This window comes from Protomyctophum bolini (genome assembly GCF_963924005.1).
Source record: "Protomyctophum bolini genome assembly, chromosome: 13".
Taxonomy (NCBI): domain Eukaryota; kingdom Metazoa; phylum Chordata; class Actinopteri; order Myctophiformes; family Myctophidae; genus Protomyctophum; species Protomyctophum bolini.
In genome coordinates, this window is record NC_137874.1 from 34,575,280 (window position 1) to 34,596,905 (window position 21,626).

Consider the following 21,626-nt stretch of genomic DNA (forward strand, 5'->3'; position numbering starts at 1 on the left):
GCGCGCGTACATACCATCCTCGCTATCGGCAGGCTGCGGCGACGGCAGGCACACGCTGGGCGGCCGCGAGGGACCCTGCGTAGCACCTGGCGTCCGCGAGGCACCCTGCGGCGCCTGCGTAGCGCCTGGCGGCCGCGAGGCACCCTGCGGCGCCTGCGCGGTGCCTGGTGCCGTGGCGCCGCGGGCCTCGTGGTGGAGGTGATGGTGGTGAGTGTGGTGTTGGTGGTGGTTATGGTGTTGTTGGGGGTGGTGTTGGTTTCCGCCGCCGGAGGCCTGCAGCCTCCGAGCCTCCGCCAGCCCTCCGGCCGCGGCCGGGCTCTGCAGCAGCTTGCTCCTCTGCATGGCCACGCTGTAGTCCGGCGGTCGGAGGTGAGGCGGCCTGCAGGGAACACCTCCTCCTCCTCCTGCTCCCACCGAGGCCGCCGCCGCCGCTGTTGTCGCCAATACTACTCCGTCTGTGAGGCCCAGGTCGCCCAGAGCCAGCCCCTGGTAGCCTGGAGGAGTGGGAGGAGGGGCTCTGTAACGCTCGTCCTTGGAGGGCGAGGTGATACAGTACACTGGACAGACGGGACGGCGTTTGGACAGTGAAGGAGTGAGGGACAAAACGGGGTGGAGGAGGAGGTGGAGTGAGAGAAGGGTGTTGAAATAGGGGAGTGGTGGGGTGGGGGGGTGAGAAACAAAAAAAACGGAAGAAAATAAATCAATGTGATGTTTCACAAACATGACACGTGGACCATGTACATATATGTATGTATTCACGAGAACGTGTCAAATAATAATAATAACGCTAGAAATAAAGACGAGGATGGATGGCCGCAGCAGAAACAGACAGACAAAAACACTGTGCGTATACCTTTAGTCCGACGCACAAAATGTGCATAAAAAGGCCACAAACTAGCAGACAACCGTGTGTGTGGTTTTCATTTGTCTTGATATGTGCTGTTCTTGTACCCATGGGGGGTTTTGCTAATGCTCTCAGATATTTGCTTGGCATGCTGCTCCGACAAAATTCAGAGTATATCTCCCAGAGTGCGGAGCCTTTAACGCCAAGTTTAACTGTATACCATTTGTTGCAATGAATGGTGAATCTACTTTGACGTGAGTGTTTCCTTTCTGAAATGACCCCTCACAGCACGAGAGAAGAAACATGGCTCCAAACTCTGTCATACAATATAGTGTCACTTGGCGAAAATATATTGTATATTTTGGTTTTGTAGCCAACAGCGCTTTGCATCGTGTTGATGCAGCATGAACTACGCTTTATGGTCCTTACACACAGGAGGCGCTGTTTTGTTTGTATCAGTTTGTGTTATGGGTACAACTGCACAGAATGCGATTAGTAGTAAGAAACATTTAGTCACCAAAAGGTAGATTTTTCACCACAAAAGTCATCGAACTGTATGAATGAGGCATACGTTTTATGAATAGTTTCGAATTCGCCACCGTTTATTTGTCACGCCCCTGCTGTGTAACGACCTTTAGTCTACCACAGCCATGTGTAACGACCTTTAGTCTACCACAGCCATGTGTAACGACCTTTAGTCTACCACAGCCATGTGTAACGACCTTTACTCTACCACAGCCATGTGCACACAAAGAGACACACGTCACACTGAACACTAAACACTGAGATGAAATGGAGACACCATGTTATGTTACACGCTGCTTTTGCAGGGGGAGACCCCCCCTACACTGGCGACCCCGCGGCCTCTCACACCCCCTACACTGTTGCCCCCGGCCCCTCACCTATCAGGCCCTTCTCTGTGCTCGACGTCACTGTTTTGTAGGCCGCTGCTGCGTCGGCGCTCTGCCCTCCTCCGTCCTCGTGGCTGTTGGCCGTGGGCGAGGCGGCGGAGGTCTCCGAGGCGTTGCGGCGCTTTATCGTCCCGTAGCTCCCCTCGTAGGTGTCCGACAGCGAGCCGGACGACGCCCAGCTCTTCCGCGACAGCTCGCCGCCGCCGTCCACCGTGGTGGCGTGGCGCCCGTCGTTGGACGTCGAGGAGGTCGTCCGCATCAGCGCGACGGTGCCGGCGCCGCCGTCCACTTCCTGGATGGGCCCGCTCAGCTGCGTGTGCCTGAAGCCTCCTCCCAGGTGTGCTGCAAGGTTAGATTAGTTTGGGGTTTTTCATTATAGTTCAGTTTTAGTTAGTTCTAAGTCAGTTAATTTTAGTTCGTTTTTTAGAGCGGGTTTGCTAGTTTTTATTTTTGGAACAATGCTCAGTTTTAGTTTAGTTTTTATTAGTTTTAGTTTTGGACAAATGGAAATAGACAAAAACGAAAACTAAGGTCATTTTGTGTATCATTTCAGTTAGTTGTAGTTAGTTTTCCACGATACAGTTTCAGTTATTGTCGTTATCATTTAATTTTTTTTAGTTTAGTTTACTTAACAATTTTTCCATAATAGTTTTCTGTAATAACCTTGGTGCGCTGCGGCGTGCGCTGCGGCGAGCGGGTGCACGGCCCCGGCGTGCACGCCGTGGTCCCACGGGCGACAGGACGAGGAGAGCGGCGGGAGGCTCTGGAAGGACTCGTGCGAGTTGGAGGAGCAGGAGGTCCAGCTGCCGCGCCCGCTGTCCATGGCCACGGAGTCCAGCGCGTCCGACGTGTGCATGTCGGGAGGAGTCAGCTCATCCGTGGAGAGGGAGGAGGCGAAGGTGGAGCCGCGCGACATCACGCTGCAGCCGCCCCGGACCGACGACGAGGACGACCAACTATGGAGGCAGAAAGACGGTGGAGATGAAGGGGTTACAGATCAGCGTTTAGGAAACGTACTGTGACGAGGAAGAGTGGGCCATGATTCTGATGAGATCAATGGTATTCTAGTACTCTACAGGCACATGCACACACGCGAGCGAGCGTGCACACATGCACATGCACACACACACACAGTGTATAATACATGAACCAAAGTCAAAAGTGTGAGTAAGTTATTGAGAGGTCATTACACAACGCTAACTATGAGTCAAGAGAAGTGACATGGGGATGAGTACATATACGTTATATATATATATATATATATATATATATATATATATATAGAGAGAGAGAGGGGGGGGGGCTATGATGGCAGAGGTGAACCAGGTAAAAGAGGTGACACTGTAGCAGAGGCACATCCACCGACAAAAAACACGACATGCAGGAAGACAAATGAAAACAGAGCAGAGTTTAGTGTCAAATCCAAGCTACTTGTCTCCAGACAACCTTCAGGTTGTTCTCCCCTTTTAGATAAATGAACGGTGCGAGTCCCCGGACGATCTCCAACAGCCCAACTGCTTTATTTCACTGTGAAACGGAGGTCGATTGAGACGCTTAAAGCCTCATTTATTGTATGTGTGACGTTATGCATTGTACCACGGTGTCGCTCGTTGGGGGGGGGGGGGAACTGATTATCCAATCTGAATATCAGATTGAATAAACTATGGTTTTCTACGCTATATAAATGAGGCTTCAGTCACAGCCGTCTGTTTTGTATGTCCAAGTCCCTTCTCTCTCTCTCCCGAAATTCGGTACATGAGAAGCTTGTTAGGGATCAGTTTCTCTGTGTGATTTATCACTGCGTCCGGCAATAAAACCTTGTCTCGCTCCTCGCCTGCATTTCATGAACCCAAACAGTTTGATTCACTGTCACAGTTTTACTGAGGGGGAGAAGAAGAACTCAATGAAACAAACCATATTTCATAAGCAGGTGGACGCCATATAACATGGGGGACATAACAGCCGAGGAACAGACAGATTATTGCAGCCTGGCGATGGTTTATGTTTCTCCTTTACGAGGACGGAGCAGCGCCATCATGGAAGAACAATAAACAAACGCCGCACAATAAATATGCCTGTTGTTTACTCGGCCGGATTAAAAAGCTGTCCGCCTAAATAAATAAATAAACAGACAAATAAATAAATAGGACAAGACAAGATAGACTGTGTTTGCTACTGCAGAGGGGAAGATGGCGCAGAGTCAACGAGGGACGCTAATAAAAATCCTCCTGCGTTTACGACTCCTGCTCTGGGGGCTTTAATGAGGAAAGGACATAATTGGAACCCAGCTGGGAGAGAAAATTGGGGGTGGGGGGGGGGGGGTTGGTTAGGTGTTGTAAATGAGTTTGTGTCTCGTAGCTGGGTCCTTATGTTGTCCATGGAGCATTGGGAATAATTTTGGTGTGTGTGTGTGTGTGTGTGTGTGTGTGTGTGTGTGTGTGTGTGTGTGTGTGTTGAGTTTAGAAGCAGTGCAGATTGCTGATGACGCCGTTTGGTCTCGTTACAGTGAGACCACCTTGCAGATACAGGTGTGCTGAATTAAACGTATTAAGCTTGCAGATCAGCTATTTTCATTGACGAGATTTGGTGTAGAGGGAGGAAAGGAGCAGACCAAGTACAGAGACAACTCAGGTTTACTAAATATAATAGAGCTTTTCCTTGGTGCTGATTAATATACATAGTGCTTCGTTCCACAGATGGAATTTGAGCATCTTTGCCCTCGCTGGTTCCCCTGGTTGTCCCGATCCATTCAAATCAGGGCCGATCGCGGCAATTTCAAATGATTGGAATCGGATCGGGAGCAAAAAAACTTGATCGGGACATCCATACAGTATCAATATTATATCGATTTGGATATTGTACCATTGTGATATGGCAGCGTTCTATAAAAATATAAATATGGGATTGGGAAAAATCGGTCTCTGCAGACACTCAAAATCAAATTAATGGAATCGGATCAGGAGCAAAAAAAACTTGTTCGGGACATCCCTACTTTCGGCAACTGAGAATTTGTGCGTTCCTGCTTTGTTTTGTTTTAGTGTGTGTGTGTGTGTGTGTGTGTGCACGTGCATGTGTGCATGTCGACAGCTGCTTGTATCAGAACACCTTCTGCTGTGTTGCTTTCAAGTGAGAATTATGGAGTTGCGCATGTTTTCTTGTTAACAGCTGGTTTTGTACAGTTTGTGTCCGTCTGTGCACTTAAACATGTACAGAGAACCTACAGTACGACTGTGTACAAATACACAACCTGCATCTGCATGTACGGGCATACAGTGGTGGAAAGTAACAACGTTCATTTTAAGGTATTTGTACTTTACTTGAGTATTTACTTTACAATACTTTTACTCCTACTCCACTACATCTCAGAGGTCAATATTGTACTTTCACTACACTACATTTATTTGAAAACTTTAGTTACTTTAGTTACTTTGATTATTATTACAAAACAAAACATACATTAAACACTTCAGCCATTCTGTATGTACATTTCGGCCATTTTGAAAGCAGATCAACAAGCTCCCAATGTGTCGCAATATTTTTTTTAGACATGTGACATTTTTAAATGGGCCATTCTGGGCATAATGAGTACTATTACTTTTGCTACTTAAGTACATTTTGATGCCAATACTTTTGAATTCCGAACTTTTACTTGTAACGGAGTAGTTCTACATTTCAGTATTGATACTTTTACACTTCTGGTGCCGGCAGAATCTTTCAGAAAAAAGATGAAATCTTCCATTACCACATCGCCAGCCTAAGTCTGATCTCTCTCTTTAGAAGCATTAATATTGTAACCGAGATAGAAATTAGGAACAGAACATCGCAGTTATGATCAAAACCACGTCGGATTCAGCACCTTAGATTCAGAGAAAATCGGGCGGTTTGTCGGAAGTAACGGCTGCACGCAGCAAAACAGGGGCTGAGATAGGCGTTGCCTATAGCGTTTTATACCAGTAAAAAGGACCTGAAGACGTGGCAACACGTCTTCGGCCTCCTACGGGTGTAATTATGAAGACGTGTGGACCCGTCTTGCAGGGCCATCATAAGTGCTGTGCGATATGCGAGTACTTTTCCCCAGCACCACTGCGGCGGGTCATATCACCTTGTGCTGGGCTGGCTGCACTCTGTGTGCGTCACCGCCGTGTTGTTGTTGTCGACAGCGACAGCCGTGGAGGCGGTGGTGAAGGCAGACGTGGCGGCAGCAGCGACGGCGCAGCTCCTGCTGCTGACGCTGTTGCACCTCTCCTCTGACCCCGGGGCCGGCACGGAGTCCACCGAACAGATGCTGGAGCGAGACGAGATCTCGCTGTGGCTGGAGTCGGACAGGTTGTCCGCTTTACCGGCCGGCAGCAGGGCATAGCCTATGGGGGGTGGTGGAGAGGGGGAGGGGAGACAGAGGTTCTTGTCATTTCGAGGTTTTCTGTTTCGACAGCAGAGCAACGTACACAGACTGGAAATGAGAAGTGACAGAGGGATCGGGCGGTGGTGGTGGTGTAAAGTAACTACTGTAAGTGCATGTGCTCTAGTACTGTATTTTGTACTTTTACTTCTACCCTGAACTCGCGTCACCAAGCTTTCCACCTTGGAGGAAAGCCTGGTCTGTGTTCCGCTGTGTGAACCGGTCTAGAGCGGGTGGTCATGTTGTGGTCAATGATTTGTAGTCATCTGGCAGGAAGACTACTGATTGGTCAGAGAGTATTGACTAGTGTGATGGTGTATTTGCATCAAGATGGACTCCCTTACACTGCATGGAAAAACTCCTGGATGCTGTTCAATTTAAGTGAATCAGTACTGAGCAACTAAAACTGCTATTTATTCCCATCTAAAATGTTTGCAGACGGTTGTTTTGATGGACTGTACAGTGAAACAGCGATAGTTTCAATAGAGTATTAGTGTTAGCATCAATTTGTACACATGGATTAAAGCAAAATAAAGCTGATTTGTTTTTCATGAAATATTATGAAAGGAGCACACTTATCACTGATTCTAAACAATGTAAAATGATGTTTCCTGCTGTTCTACATACTGCCAACCAGGTGAAGAAATCACAGATTAAAGCTTTAACCTTGGCTTTTATATGAGTTGTCTGAGACTATTAAGATTTTATGGAAGATACTTTTGAACATAATTGCTTGTTTGACCACTTCAATAAACGAAAATAGCCGTTACAGGCACATTGACAGCTTGTAGATCAGCTACTTTTGCTGCACAACATGCAGACATGCTTCTATGGCAGTGGTCCTCAAGGGGGTTAGGTAGATGGAGAGTTGGTAACCTAATGGACCTTTATAGATCTTTAACTCTTGAGAGCGTAACATTAAACCATGGTTTCATTTTATGCTCGCAATAGTTACATTATTGTGAAACATCTGCATCTCTCAATTTATAAGAAGTCTACACAATTAGAGGATGTGCAATAATTGTTATTTTGATCACTGTTTGCCTGTTAACTCCCCTACTATGGTACCATATCATTACAGCATGGAATTGTGGACAAAATGTTATTCAACAACAAAGTATTAAATGTTTTGGGTCTGAGAGGCTAAATCTCATCAAATGGGGGTCCGTGGCTCAAATGCCCCCAAAAAGAATGGGCCTCGATACGAAAAAGGTTGAAAACCACTGTTCTATGGAATGCAAATGACGTGGCGACTGAGAACTTTAATCCACGTGTACATTTGGAGAAACCTAAGAGACAAATGTCAGTACAGTATAAACCAGTTCCAATTTATTGGAAAGACAAAAAAAAGTACTTGGTTAAAGTTACATCAGGAACTTGGTAGGGATTCTTAGAGGGGAACTAAACTCGCAGCTAATGAATGAATAAACAGTGTTTCACATGTAGGTGTGCCAATGAGAACTGTTGTCAGTTGACATTCATCATGATCACATTCGCACACCTACTCTTACACACTTATATATTTTAGAGCATAGCAGCTGGCGTGGTTGGTTTTCTGGACCTACTGGAAAAATCAGCCATTCATTTTTTCCCATAGAGATTTACATCAATTATGTTAATCCAGCCATCCAATATCCTGGTGAGTCATGACCATAAAACCTTTGTTTCTGTGAAAAAAATAAAATGAAAAACACTAAACAAATCGTATTTATTAAATGTAGTATATCATATAATTCCCCCCCCCCCCCACAGAATCAAAGGTTTTGAGGTCATGACTCATCAGGATATATATATATATATGGAAAATGAATTGGAGAGTTTTCAGTGGTTCCAGAAAACCACGCCCACTGCTATGCTCTATAACGCTGCTTACGTCACAGTGGACCAAGATCAGACAAGCCCTTTAGATGGTTTCTTTAAACTGTAGATGGCAGCAAAGCCTCAATTTGCCTAGGGATTAGTTCACCTTTAACAGAAGTGTGAATCCTTTCCTTTTGTTGTGTCTCCATTACTGTAAGTAAACACCGTCAGTAGACCATGAAGGTGAATTATTACTGTAGTAAACACCGTCAGTAGACCATGAAGGTGAATTATTACTGTAGTAAACACCGTCAGTAGACCATGTAGGTGAATTATTACTGTAAGTAAACACCGTCAGTAGACCATGAAGGTGAATTATTACTGTAGTAAACACCGTCAGTAGACCATGAAGGTGAATTATTACTGTAGTAAACACCGTCAGTAGACCATGAAGGTGAATTATTACTGTAGTAAACACCGTCAGTAGACCATGCAGGTGAATTAAGAGACTTAATAAATAAGAGCACAGCATGCAGACAGAGCGTGCTGTGAGTGAGTTGTAGTGTAAGTAACTCTGGCCTTTAAGTCTGTTTAGGCGACACACGTACAGTAGGCTACACAACACGTCTACAAATGAGTTTCAAATAGCCACCGGTCTCCATGTATAAGAACAGAGACTGAACTGTGAACGGACGGACGGAACGTATTATAAAACTAGCAACTATTGAACTATTCAATACCATTCAAAACAATACTCCCAAGTAAAACAAAATGAGGTAGGTCTATGTACAATAACACCATTTCAAATGGGAATCTTTTTTTTTGTAACTGTAACTGCATAATAATGCAGATTTCACAGTTCAATGCACTTCAGGACAGTATTTTAGGAGCATTTGTCTCCATCCTCCCATTAACTGCTTTACATCTGCAAACAAGGCTCTTGTGCAGGTCCTCTTCTCGCTACATGTGGAGACACATTTTCTAAATAAAAAGAAAGAAAGAAAAAAAAGCGAGCAATATAGAAAGCAAGAACAGATAGAAGTGGAAAATCACAGCAAAGCTGTCGGGCAATATCTTTGTGTATCTGCTCTATAACCGTAACAACTTGAACCCTAGCTGGGAACCCTCTTAACAGGTGTTTCTTCACACACACCTGGCTCCGGCATGCACCACTCATCTATAATAAACTCTGGATTGATGACCATGGAACTATTTGTGAAGCCACTGACTCCATTTTGGAATTACTCCCTGAACAATAACACTTCCTCAAATAATAAAATAATAGATAAATATAATATAATATAAAATAAATAAAAATAAGCCACCAACTCTTTTAACTCTAACAGACTAATATCTAGCCCCATCATCTAAAATAACATTTAGATTCAGATAATCCGTTAAAACGATCTAAGGCTAATCTGGATAGTTTAGCAATAGATTCATCTTTTATATGACAATAGCCATCCTTATTGACAGATAACCATTAATGCAATCTGGGCGCGAACCCCTTTTGGTGTTTTAACTAAGCATTATGTATACTTTAGCCATTGAAAATAGCCCTACAAGCTCGTAGCGCGCCACATGAGCTTGTAGATCTGCTATTTTTGAAAAATCGTGAAAATGCACAAATCTTTGAATGTATATTCTTTCAGAATATATATTTTCTTGTTTTACGTCAGGCCTAAATGGGTTAAACTATCCTAAATACAGCCATAGTGGTGAATACGTATGATACAGTACATCACACATATGACACATGGCAATTTTCAACGTTGTTTTGTAACGTTTTTACAAATCCTGTTTCATAAAGAAGGTCTCCCGACTGTAAGCTGTGCATCTAGCCTCACTCTGTTTAGGTTTAGGGCAAACCAATATGGCCGCCAAGTGGCTTCAACCTCAGTGGACGTGTCGTAACGAGTTCCAAGCCACTGAACGCAAAACTCCGCCCCATCGCTGTGATTGGCTGAGATGGCCCGAACGCACAATGCCATTGTCTCAGCAATTTTGGGGAGCGCTCGCATTTTTGTTCACTCAACATCCTGCACAACGTGCACAGCTCGCACAGGCCTTGCTGTCGGTGTGGCTGTCTTGTTTTCAAATGATTTAACCAATTGCACGTAGACAGGGACGTTGAAGTAAAGCTTAACAAGTGCTCCATAAAATGACTGAGACAATGGCTCTGCAATAGGGTATGTGCACAGCAGCCATTTAGGAAAATAACTCTTCCTACTTCCTTCACAGGTGTTACCGATGATAGTAATTAAGGCTCTGTTCCATTTACTATACAGCGGATCTCAAACATTTTAATAATAACTCTGAGAGTTTACAAATGGAACCAAACGGGTCCATTTGGTTCCATTTGTACACTCTCAGAGTTACACACCCGTACGGGATCCCACTCAAGGACACTTTGAGACCCTCTGGTGTAGCAGAGAGTGTTTCCAGTGAGCCAACATGCCCAATAGCAGCACCCTGACTCTGTTGGACTCAGAAGGGAACAGAGCCTTCATTAGTATCATCAGAAACACCTGTGAAGGAAGCAGGGAAGTGTTATTCTGTGTGCCGTCACAGCAGATCACAGCGAGCTCAATGAGCCGGGGCTCAACTATAGCTTGGGGCTCAGTTAGCTTGGGAAACGCAATGACACTTATATTATTACGTTATTACATTAGTCATGCAGAGTATTACAGATCAGTGGTCTCCACCTTGGAAATGTCAAAGTGTCTTTTTAAATTGTTCTTCCCTGGCTGGGATGTTGTTTCATTGTCCCTCAATAAATCATTTCTCTCTCTCTCTGAAATACCACCTGCTGTTTCGTTCTTTGACCCCCCCCACCCCCCCACCCTTTCCGATGTAATCAATATTTATTTCCTTGGCTGATGGAAATGGATCAGGTCTCTTCTGTGTATTTGGACCTGCAGAGCCAGAGGAAGGGGTTGGGGCTGAGCGACCTCCGAGGTCTCTTGGGTGAACTGGGCCTGAACATCTCCTCCTGCGCGACCGCCACCACCAGCCTCTCCCTCGACCGACTCCGCTCCCTCAGCGCCCTGAACGGCGACCCCAACCTTTTGCGGAAGAGGGAGGAGGGCTGATGGGGCCGAGGTCTGAGGGGGCTGTTCCCCGCCCCGCCTGGGCTCGTGGTGGTCAACTGCGGCTTGGGAGGAGGGCAGGCAAGCCTGGCGGGCCTCGGCCCTGGCTCTAAAGAACGGCGGGCCACAGGGGTCATCCTCCCCCCCGGCCGGCCTGTCCCTCTCTGGGCCAGGCTTCCCTGTCTCGCCCCTAGCGGCACTTGATCTGGAGGATCACCCCCATGGGGACCGAGGGGGATCTGCGGCTCTCCCTGCTCTGAGGAAAACACAAATATCTCATGCCCTCCCCTCTCATCTCCCTCTTCTTCCTCCTCCTCTATTCTCTCCTCTCCTCTACCCTGTTCCTCTGTCCTGTACTGGTCTCTGTGGCTGTGCGGCCTGGTGAACAGCAGCACCCTCTTGTGGAGAAGACTCCCACCTATGCCGTAGCTGCGCAGGCTGACCGCCTTGGTGCTGGCGTCGCTGGTCAGCGACGACGAAGAGCCCGACAGGTTCATCTGGCTGGACGAGTTGTTCTGCGACTTGTGCACGCCACCTGCTGGTGGGAGGGACGAGGGGCGACAGGGACGAGACGGACAACAAGAGAATACGCGTAAACATGCGACAACGTGCCGTGGTTTGAGATTCTGAACAGTTTAACCCATTGAAGACATGAGACCAGATTCTACAAATGCCTTTGTAAAACGTTTGACGGCTTTTTTAAATATAAAAACAATTACAGTTCACAACTGTGTTCTCTACACGCTTGTAACACTCCGGTTCGCGTGCGGTGAAAAACAAAATGGAAGTGAAAATTCCACTGGCTTATGCTGTCTAATAGTGTCTATGGGAACGCAGATTAATATCTCAGATTCTTCTTTTTTGATCAAAACAAGCTTTATTTGCGCCTCATTTCTCTAAACGATATAATCCCCGGTTACATCATGTATGTTTAGTGTGAATTAAATAACATTTGCGGCACCCGTTACATAGCGATTATTCACTTCCTGACTCTCGGTTTCAGAGTAAAACGGCTTTCAAAGTAGAAAATAAACGCGGTTCTGGAGTACACAATTCGGCCACCAGGTGGGGGTGTTGTGGGTTGTCGATGGGGTAGAATGTCAGTAAAGAGTCAGACCTTTGCGCGGAGAGCCCTGTGGAGACACGGTGGGGCTGGAGTGAAGGGACGACACGGTGGACACGGTGTCCTCACACGTCGCTCGCTTGGAGCTCCACTCCTCTGCCGAGCTGACCGGAGGCTTCTTTATGACCTGGGGAGAGCTGTGGTCTGGACGGACGGACGGACACACACACACATGCGGTTGAGAGACTCAACACTAAGCCAAGTTGAACTATGGTGCAGTGCAGTGTCAGGGGGTAACGTCAAAGAAAAGAAACAACAGGAAAAAAAAACTACTCAAACGGCTGGAAAACAATGAAACAGAAGTACAAGATGTTATGTTTGTGCTCACTGGTGGAGGCGATGTCCTTAGCGGTGCTCTTCTTGCGCAGTGGATACAGGGGGACCTGCACCTGGAGGACTTGGGACACCCGGTTCTGCGTCTTCCCCGAGGGCAGTGCCGAGCGCAGGGACACGGGGGACATGTCCGACTTGGTGGAGCGCCTCTCGCTCAGGTTCTTGGACACTGCAACACAGGGGACACAATTAATCCGGTTCTTAGTCCACAGTCCACAGCCAGGACACAAAGCCATGGCAGCAATGCTAAATTCATGCCTAAATTGTATGTCAAAATGTAGCTGGCGAAGGATACCGATCTGTAAGGATTTCTTGGCCCCAATTATGAGAACATTTGTGTTGTGGTGAATGGTAAATGGTTCATTTATATACAGTAGCGCCTTTATCCAAGGCGCTTTACATAGATTGTGCACATTTATATATTTATTCGAAATGTTTCGACAATAGCAGATCTACAAGCTCACAAGCCATACAGCTCGCAGATCGGCTGTTTTCAAATAGTCGAATAATGAAATGGGCTTAATTTTTACTGGGAAGTGGTTGTCCCAGGACCTCACTTCTGATTGGGAACCGCCAGTGATCCTTAACCTCCCAATGTATGAATGAATGAACCATTGTAAAGCGCTTTGAGCACTTGGAAAAGCTAAAAATAAATGCAATTCATTAAGGGATCACACAGCTAAATGATTGATAGTGAGGAACCAAATGGGTCTGGACAACTTCCATTTGTACACTCTCAGAGTTCAAGTAACACCGAGTGTAGATTTTGGGTCTCAGAGATAAAAATCGTATCAAATGGGGGTCCGTGTGTGGCCTAGTGCAGGGGTTCTCAACGTTTTTGGCTGGGGACCCCCGGAAATGCTTTGGCCATGTCTTGCATGTCTTGTCTGCCCCCCTCCCCACAACCAATACAAATTGACCGCTACAATAACCTTAATAATAAATACTGAAACCAGATATAACCAGATAAATGTAAATGTGTACTATGTAAACTCTAAATTTCCATTTCCCAGCCATTCAGTTGAAGAACTTTTTTTTTGGGGACCCCTCCAAAATGATAAAGGGTTGAGAACCCCTGGCCTAGTGCATTAATATTGTATCAAACTGGAATTAAAAGGTTGAGAATCACTAAAGTGCCAAAAGGTCTGGGAAACATTCTGGGTACATCTTGGTTATGTGGACCATAAGTCTACAGAGGCTGGCATCTGGTGTCTGTCAGACGTATGGGACTATTGAGCACAGCACTGATAATGTTCAGTTTAGTTTATATGTTTATTTGGACGGGACAGCACACATTACTGATCACTACACATTCAATGCAATGTAAATATTTAGCAAGGATGCTAATTTGAAAATGTCCACCCGTAGTCCCCAAACAAGCAGAAAACAGGCAACAAAACAAAAACAGTACATAAACATTTCCAAGGTACTAACAGAGAGAAAAAACTACAGTAAAAAGGCCACGTAATGACCTAAAATACAAGATACAAAATACAAGACAAAATGCAAGACACTCAACCTTTGTACTTTGTACACAAAATGTACCGTTTCACAGGCACGTTCTGTCAGTGTTTCTGACACAGTCACTGACTTTTAGAGAACAGCAGCCTCGTTCACAGTCTACCTCCTCTATTCTTTTTTATGTTCTGCGGGACACATTACATACCACTAGATGGCAGTGCAAGGCAGTAATAAATACTACAAGGTTCCCTCCAGCATGAAGTTTCAGCTCAGTTGTCTTCAGCAAAACACCTGCTTGTTTAATTAAAAAACTAAATCCTCATGGTAATTAAACCTCAAAACCTCCCAGGAAACATCATTATCCACGTAAACAGAAGTACAAGAATGTGTTGTACAAAGGAGTCAAGGACATAAACACTGTTCCCTATATGTTCCCTGCTCAACCAAAAAGCGGTTCTATGTTCCCCACTCAAAAAAGGTTCTATGTTCCCCACATATCTAAGAAACGGTCCCCGCTCAACCAAAAAGAGGTTCTATGTTCACCACTCAAAAAAGGAAGAACCGGTTCTATAAAAAGGTTCTATGTTCTGTGGACAGGGGGGGGGGGGGGGGGGGGGGGGGAACCAGGAGCTCAAGGAGGTGTTGAGTCAAAACTCAGGAATAGGCATCTTCCATATATGGCCAACACGGGTGAGCGGGGAACATATAACCTTTTTTTAGAGCCAATTGGGGAACATAGAACCTTATAGCTAAATGGGGAACATTGTGCGTTTGTTTACATGGCTGTCATGTTGGGTACAGCATAAAGTCCAAGCAGCGCAGCGGCTGCAGCCAGGTGCTCCGAACACATCGGTCTGTTATAGAGCAGAGCGGCCATTATCCAGGAATAACACACCGCTGAATTGACCAACCAGAATCAATCATTCAACCAAGTCGTATACAGTTGACATACTTGTCAGACACAGTCTGCCGTGTCACTAATTACTAAGACTCCCATGTGCTGTATGTATGTAGGTGGACTCACACTGCAGGGAGACATTAGACTAATTAGACTCATGCTGTTGTTCACACGGGCAGGTGTAAAAGATGCCATTCATTGTCAATGGAAGCCAGCGACATGACGATGCAAAAGACGCAATGACGCATGCAGCTGCTCAAAATGATACTCCCATTCGTCTTTGCATCTTTGCGGCTGCCCGTGTGAACGCACCATCACATGTGCTGTAGGTGGGCTCATGCTGCAGGGAGACATTCGACTCGTTAGACTCGTTAGAGTAATTAGACTCACATGTGCTGTAGGTGGGCTCACACTGCAGGGACGAGAGCTGGTGTCTCTCCTCGTCCGTCTCCACGGTGAGGTTGGACAGGTACTGCTTGACCTTGCGCGCCATCTGCGCGTCCTCGTACAGCTTCTTGGCGTTGAGCAGCGAGCTGCGGCGCACGCGCTTCTTGTGGCCGTGCACACCCTGCACGTCCAGCATGTTGGAGTTGGTGCTGCCCTGGCTGAGAGACCTAGAGAGAGGCAGAGAGAGAGAGAGAGAGAGAGAGAGAGAGAGGAGGTGGGGGACAGACATTCAAAGAGCAGGTGGAGGAATCGGAGGAGGATGATGAGGGATGGAAGAGAGAGAGAGAGAGACGAAGAGTAAAAGAAGAAAGGAGACACGTGTTAGTTCATCAGTTCATTGTCGGACATTGTGGACCCTCCCTCATCCCCCTTTACACCCCCCCTTTATGAATAAAACAAGATAAAAGTGATATTATTCTCCATGACTCTCTATCCCACACAGTTAGCGCCTGTGTGTGTGTGTGTGTGTGTGTGTGTGTGTGTGTGTGTGTGTGTGTGTGTGTGTGTGTGTGTGTGTGTGCGTGTGCGTGTGTTGGGTAGCATAGCAGGTTAAACAGGACCATGCACTAAGAGGAGGTACATGGTTTTTATTGTGCCGTTGCATCATGCTATAAACACTCATTCTGTCAGATGGAGGCAAACATTAAACAGGTTAGGGTTGATGACATTCAAAATGGGATGACAGAACATTAATGCCAGGATGCAGATTATTACAGCGCTGGACACGGACCAAATGGTGATGTACTGTATACTGTACTTTTGTCATGGCTCGTTTCACAGCATCTCAGATGCTACATGGGCGAGGTTTGGGCACAACTGACCCGAGTGTGTCCCAAAATGTTCACCAATCAGCCTTTTGGGGTATGGTTTAGCGAAGGGCTAATTATTGTGATTTATTTTTCTTTATTGCTCATCTGTGTATCAGTGCTACACCTTTGGCCAAATGGTATGCACAATATGTTCTGGTTACTAACCATTGTGTAATGCTTCATTAAACAGCAAGAAGACCAGGGCGAGGGCGTTTTCACAGTAACATAATTGGACAGCTATGTGAACAAAAAACATCCGTGCTGCTACCTACTATTTGACCCGGGTCCAACGCGTGTAAATACAAACAAAACAAGGTGACATAAATGATGATGCTGATTATTTAATGATGGATGTCAGCACGGGGCAGGCTGGTATGGACACTGCAAATTAAAGGGTTAATAATGTCACATGCAGAGCTCCATGTTGGCAGATGATAACAGGATTGTAAGGGGGGGGGGGGGGGGGGGGGGGGTTGGGGGGAGTGCATGGTTGGCCTTGAACGGCCCACACCTAAACCGCCTCGAACCGGTTGGGGGGGGGGGGGTCGGGGGGGAACTTACCCTAAACTCTTCCACCTCTTCTTCCTGCAAGCGAGAGGTGTGGAAGATTGAAGCGTGGTTTTAAAAAGACAGTGTCAAAGGTCGAGGGGGAGGACAGGGGGGACGAGGACGGGGGGGTGGTTGGGGCTATGTAGGAGTCACATGACCACAGACACACACACACAGGAGATGGTAGGAGATGGGAGGGAGGACACTTGACATTAAACCGTCGCGGACATCTCCCCGTATCCGCTGGACGTTTTACATGGCGTGAAGGAACGTTGACAACATCCGCGGCTCCTTCGGAAGAGCGTCGTAGCGGCTAAACGATGCGTTCGTGGATGACCTGTCGACGCTCGACATAATCGTGAGCAGCGGCACGCGTGTGTAATTAAACCCCACCCAAGTTCCAATTACAAATTAAAAAGGTAATTTCACATGCAATCGCCTCCATGTTGACTTATTATTGACCACGTATGACCGGTGTCCCCATTTTGGAAATGTCGTCGTAGGTGAGAAGCTTTGGAAATTGTGGAAATAGCTGATCCACAAGCTCACACAATACAATGTGAACTTGTAAATTTGTGTTGCTTTTTTTGTTTTCTAAAAAAAACTGAGGCCGCTTCTAAAAACGCCTTCTAAATCCTGACCAAAGTTTTCTGAAAAACAAATATTTACATGAAGTGGAGGCTGTCAAATCCTGCAATTTCCTTCTGCCCATTGCGTGGCACCGTGCTGACATTCGGTCGCCCTTCGCCTATAATAAGGCGTCTTACAGGTTTATTTTTTATAATTTAGTGGGTTAAGGTCCTGTGAACTATATATAAAGCTGTGTGCCGATTGTGTGCCGAGCTAAAAATGTCTAAATTAATTCTGTATAGTATATCTGGCCCACTTCTGTGTGTGTAGAAGTGTCTTCACAAAGCCAACCAGTGCTTGCAGTGTGGGGAGAGTGTCTGCAGGGGGCAGTCATGCATCATGAAGAGTGACAGACAGACAGGACTTGTAGTGACCTGATTGAAAAAAACAATCACCGCATTGGGCGGTTCCATCAATTCTATCTCAGCTCCGGTCAAACAGACCCCATGTCATGTCATGTCATGTCATGTCATGTCATGTCATGTCATGTCATGTCATGTCATGTCATGTCATGTCATGGCATGTCATGTCATGTCATGTCATGTCATGTCATGTCACGGTACATTCCAGCGGACGAGGCTGAACTGAGATGACATGGACCAGTGGTTTTCAACCCTTTCCATATCAAGGCCCATGATTTATTCTGCATTTGAACCACGGACCGCAATTTGATGACATTTAGCCTCTCAGACCCCAGACTAAAGAATATTTTTAACAGGGAAACGTTGATCAAAATAACAATTCTTCTACATTTTCTCAAAATGTGTAGACTTCTTTAAATTAAGTAATGCAGATTTTTAACAATAATTTATCTCTTGAGAGCGTAAATCTCTCGCAAGAGTTAAAGATCTATAAAGGCCAAGGGGCCGTTTGGTTACCAACTCTCCACATCATTTAGCAGGGCTCATCTGGAACCCTGATAAGGCCCACTAGTGGTCCCCGGACCACTGGTTGAAAACCACTGGCATGGACTGAGCAGGAAGGGACTAGGAATTGATTGATTGATTGATTGATTGATTGATTGCCTTGCCAGACACGGTGCCTGTGAAAGGATTCAGGTCAGGTCCAGGCAGGGTGTTGTGGTGATGATGGCTCTGATCAGTGGCGGAAAAAAGTACTCAAATGTTTTACTTAAGTAAAAGTATCAATACTGCAATGTAGAACTACAAGTGGAAGTCTGGTATTCAAAATGCACACGAGTAAAAGTACAAAAGTATTGACATCAGAATGTACTTAAAGTACCAAAAGTAGAAAGTACTCGTTATGAAGAATGTCCCATTTAAAGTTTTCAAATGTATAAAACATATATACATGTATATATGAACATAAGGGTCCATTTTGGTCCATTTGTACACTCTCAGAGTTACACAGCCGTACGAGGCCATTTGGAACCCACTCTGCGACACCAGTGGGTCTCAGAGTGTTTCCAGTGAGCCAACACGCACAATAGCAGCACCCCGACTCCGTTTGACCAGAATGAAACAGAGCCTTGATTAGTATCAGCGGTAGGCAAGTTCTTTCCAAGGCAAGCACACGGAAATCGATCGGCAGGAGTTTGTTTTCTTTTTATCCACCGCGAGGTGGCCAAGTCGATCGCAGCCTCGCATAGCCAGCATTCATCTGCCTTTGCGCTGCATATCGCCCCAGGCAGATTAAGTCTGGCCCCTCTTAATTGTAGGAGGACGTCACGGGCCGAAGTGGCGACGAGCCAACCAGATTCGTCTGGAACCGGGGTATATAACCAACCAGGGCCCAGTACGCAAATATGGGGCGGGACATTGCAAAAAAGAGTCTGATGACTACTGAGAGGGACGAGACTAATCTCTACGCAGTGATATTAGTATGCATCGTACATACAGTACAGAGTACAGTACAGTCTCCGGTTATCTGTTCTCCAACAGAAGGGGATAAAGCTAGCAGAGAGAGCTACGCGGTGTGAGATGGAGGTCCTACCTCTGTCGGAACATCAGCGCGGGGTCCATGTTGGCCGAGGTCATTCGAACCACATGTCTGATCTCCTTAGCGATCATCCTCAGCTTCTCGAAGTTCACCAGACCATCCACGTTAGAGTCGTTGCCTGGGAAGTCATGCATAATACACACACACACACACACACACACACACACACACACACACACAGGTGTACGCACAAGCACGTGCACCCGTGCGCGCACACACACACACACACACACACACACAAACACAAACACACACACACACACACACACACACACCCGGGCAGATACAGAGCCAGTGAGTATGCAATATGTCTTATCTACTGATAAGACGTATGTCATAAGTCATAAGAGTCTTCTTCACATTAATGCACAGCCCTGTTCCTGTCCTCTACTTATCATTTCCTTTGTCCTTTAGTCCCCTAGCTGGTGCTAAGGCCATCACGTGTGTCACGTCCGATTTGAACTTGCACAATAATACATCTCTTCCTTCCGTTCCTAACTTGGACATGTTTATAAGATAAGGGAAGTCAAAGGTTGTTGGTTGTGACGGTTGGGCTGTATGGTTATCTGAAAGCGAGCGAGGGGAAGTAAAAAAAAAAAAACTAAACCTAAACTAATGGGAAAGCATTGTTGTATCTCTGATACTCTAGGCTGGACAATAAGCTGATAGCAGAAGTAAAACTCCTGAGTGGGCCTGAAGTTGACCTTCTGCCTGGTACAGAGGAAGCAGGGGGAAAAAACAAGATGTCCTCCACCTCACGCTTAACCTTTAGCTTTCCAGCTTCTTTGATTTCACAAAGAAATGCATGTGCTTTGCATACTTAAATATATATTTTTTTACATTTGAATGAGAAACTAACGCACAGTAGAGGTAGTGCTTGAAGGACTAAGGCAAGTATAGTGTTAATATAATCTACAGATCATTGTTATTTGTATTTGCTATTTTGTTGATAATATTTTGATCTTTTCTATTAATCTGTAGCTTTAATGTTTGGTGCTAATGGACAACAGTAATACGATGTGATATTTGTTTGCTGGTTAGATATGGTTATTATTAGTTAGGGTTTTTTTAGACCCAGAAATCTGTGAATTTCATTAACTCGTTAACTAACTTTGTTAGTGCCTGCATGCACCGGCTGAGTACCGCCCTCAAACTACAGGACGGCCCATATGTCATCCCCGACACTCTCTCTGTATCCCGTGTACCAGTATGGGGGTTTGATCCTACCTTCTTGACCACGGGGAACAGGGGGATGATGGGGGTTTGTTCCTACCTTCTTGACCACGGGGAACAGGGGGATGGTGGGGGTTTGTTCCTACCTTCTTGACCACGGGGAACAGGGGGATGGTGGGGGTTTGATCCTACCTTCGTGCAGGAAGGTGAGGTCCTTCTTGACCACGGGGAACAGGGGGATGATGGGGGTTTGATCCTACCTTCTTGACCACGGGGAACAGGGGGATGATGGGGGTTTGATCCTACCTTCTTGACCACAGGGAACAGGGGGATGGTGGGGGTTTGATCCTACCTTCGTGCAGGAAGGTGAGGTCCTTCTTGACCACGGGGAACAGGGGGATGGTGGGGGTTTGTTCCTACCTTCGTGCAGGAAGGTGAGGTCCTTCTTGACCACGGGGAACAGGGGGATGATGGGGGTTTGTTCCTACCTTCGTGCAGGAAGGTGAGGTCCTTCTTGACCACGGGGAACAGGGGGATGGTGGGGGTTTGTTCCTACCTTCGTGCAGGAAGGTGAGGTCCTTCTTGACCATGGGGAACAGGGGGATGATGGGGGTTTGTTCCTACCTTCGTGCAGGAAGGTGAGGTCCTTCTTGACCACGGGGAACAGGGGGATGATGGGCGGCTGCATGCTCTGGCTGCTCAGCACGTTGCGGTACTTGGACATGTTCCTGGACGGGTCGAATACGTCCTGCAGGTCCGAGAACAGCTTCTCGTACTTGCTGGGCAGCTTCTCCCACGTGCTGCGCAGGCGGGCCACGGGGGCCAGGTTCAGACCACTAGGGGAGGGGGAGAGAGAGAGATTAATAAGAATAATCTTTATTGTCCCGAAGGATATTCTTCACAATCTGTTCTAACACGCAGATCAAAAACAACACAGTGAACATGACACCAAGACAATGCAAAAACATGAGGTCCCCACAGTATACAGAACCATCCTATCGGCGGGGCAGTTTGTTTAATGCTGTGATGGCTGAGGGATCAAAACACCTACTGAAACGGACCTTTTTCCATGGCAAGGTTCTGTATCGTTGTCCGGGTGGCATGAGGTTAAAGAAGCGATACAGGGGATGATCAGTGTCATTTGAAATAGAGGGTATGCATAAAGTGAGTGGCAAATAGAGTGGCAAAGTCAGTGGCAGAG

General features: G+C 46.3%; 1 protein-coding gene across 4 annotated transcripts in view; it reads right to left on the bottom strand.

Annotated features, from left to right (window-relative positions):
* rapgef6 (Rap guanine nucleotide exchange factor (GEF) 6) overlaps window positions 1–21,626 on the bottom strand; it is a 187,919-nt gene that overhangs the window by 6,534 nt on the left and 159,759 nt on the right. For 2 of the 4 annotated variants that reach the window (XM_080780488.1, XM_080780486.1), the window contains 11 exons: window positions 21,050–21,261; window positions 19,247–19,370; window positions 16,676–16,699; window positions 15,249–15,472; window positions 12,495–12,668; window positions 12,161–12,310; window positions 11,462–11,581; window positions 5,858–6,116; window positions 2,419–2,711; window positions 1,747–2,097; window positions 15–557 (listed from right to left, as the gene is read on the bottom strand). In XM_080780488.1, coding sequence (XP_080636614.1) covers window positions 15–557; window positions 1,747–2,097; window positions 2,419–2,711; window positions 5,858–6,116; window positions 11,462–11,581; window positions 12,161–12,310; window positions 12,495–12,668; window positions 15,249–15,472; window positions 16,676–16,699; window positions 19,247–19,370; window positions 21,050–21,261 — 2,474 coding nt within the window. The remainder of the gene's footprint in view (window positions 1–14; window positions 558–1,746; window positions 2,098–2,418; window positions 2,712–5,857; window positions 6,117–11,461; window positions 11,582–12,160; window positions 12,311–12,494; window positions 12,669–15,248; window positions 15,473–16,675; window positions 16,700–19,246; window positions 19,371–21,049; window positions 21,262–21,626) is intronic. The other 2 variants (XM_080780487.1, XM_080780489.1) reach the window with 2 other exon arrangements.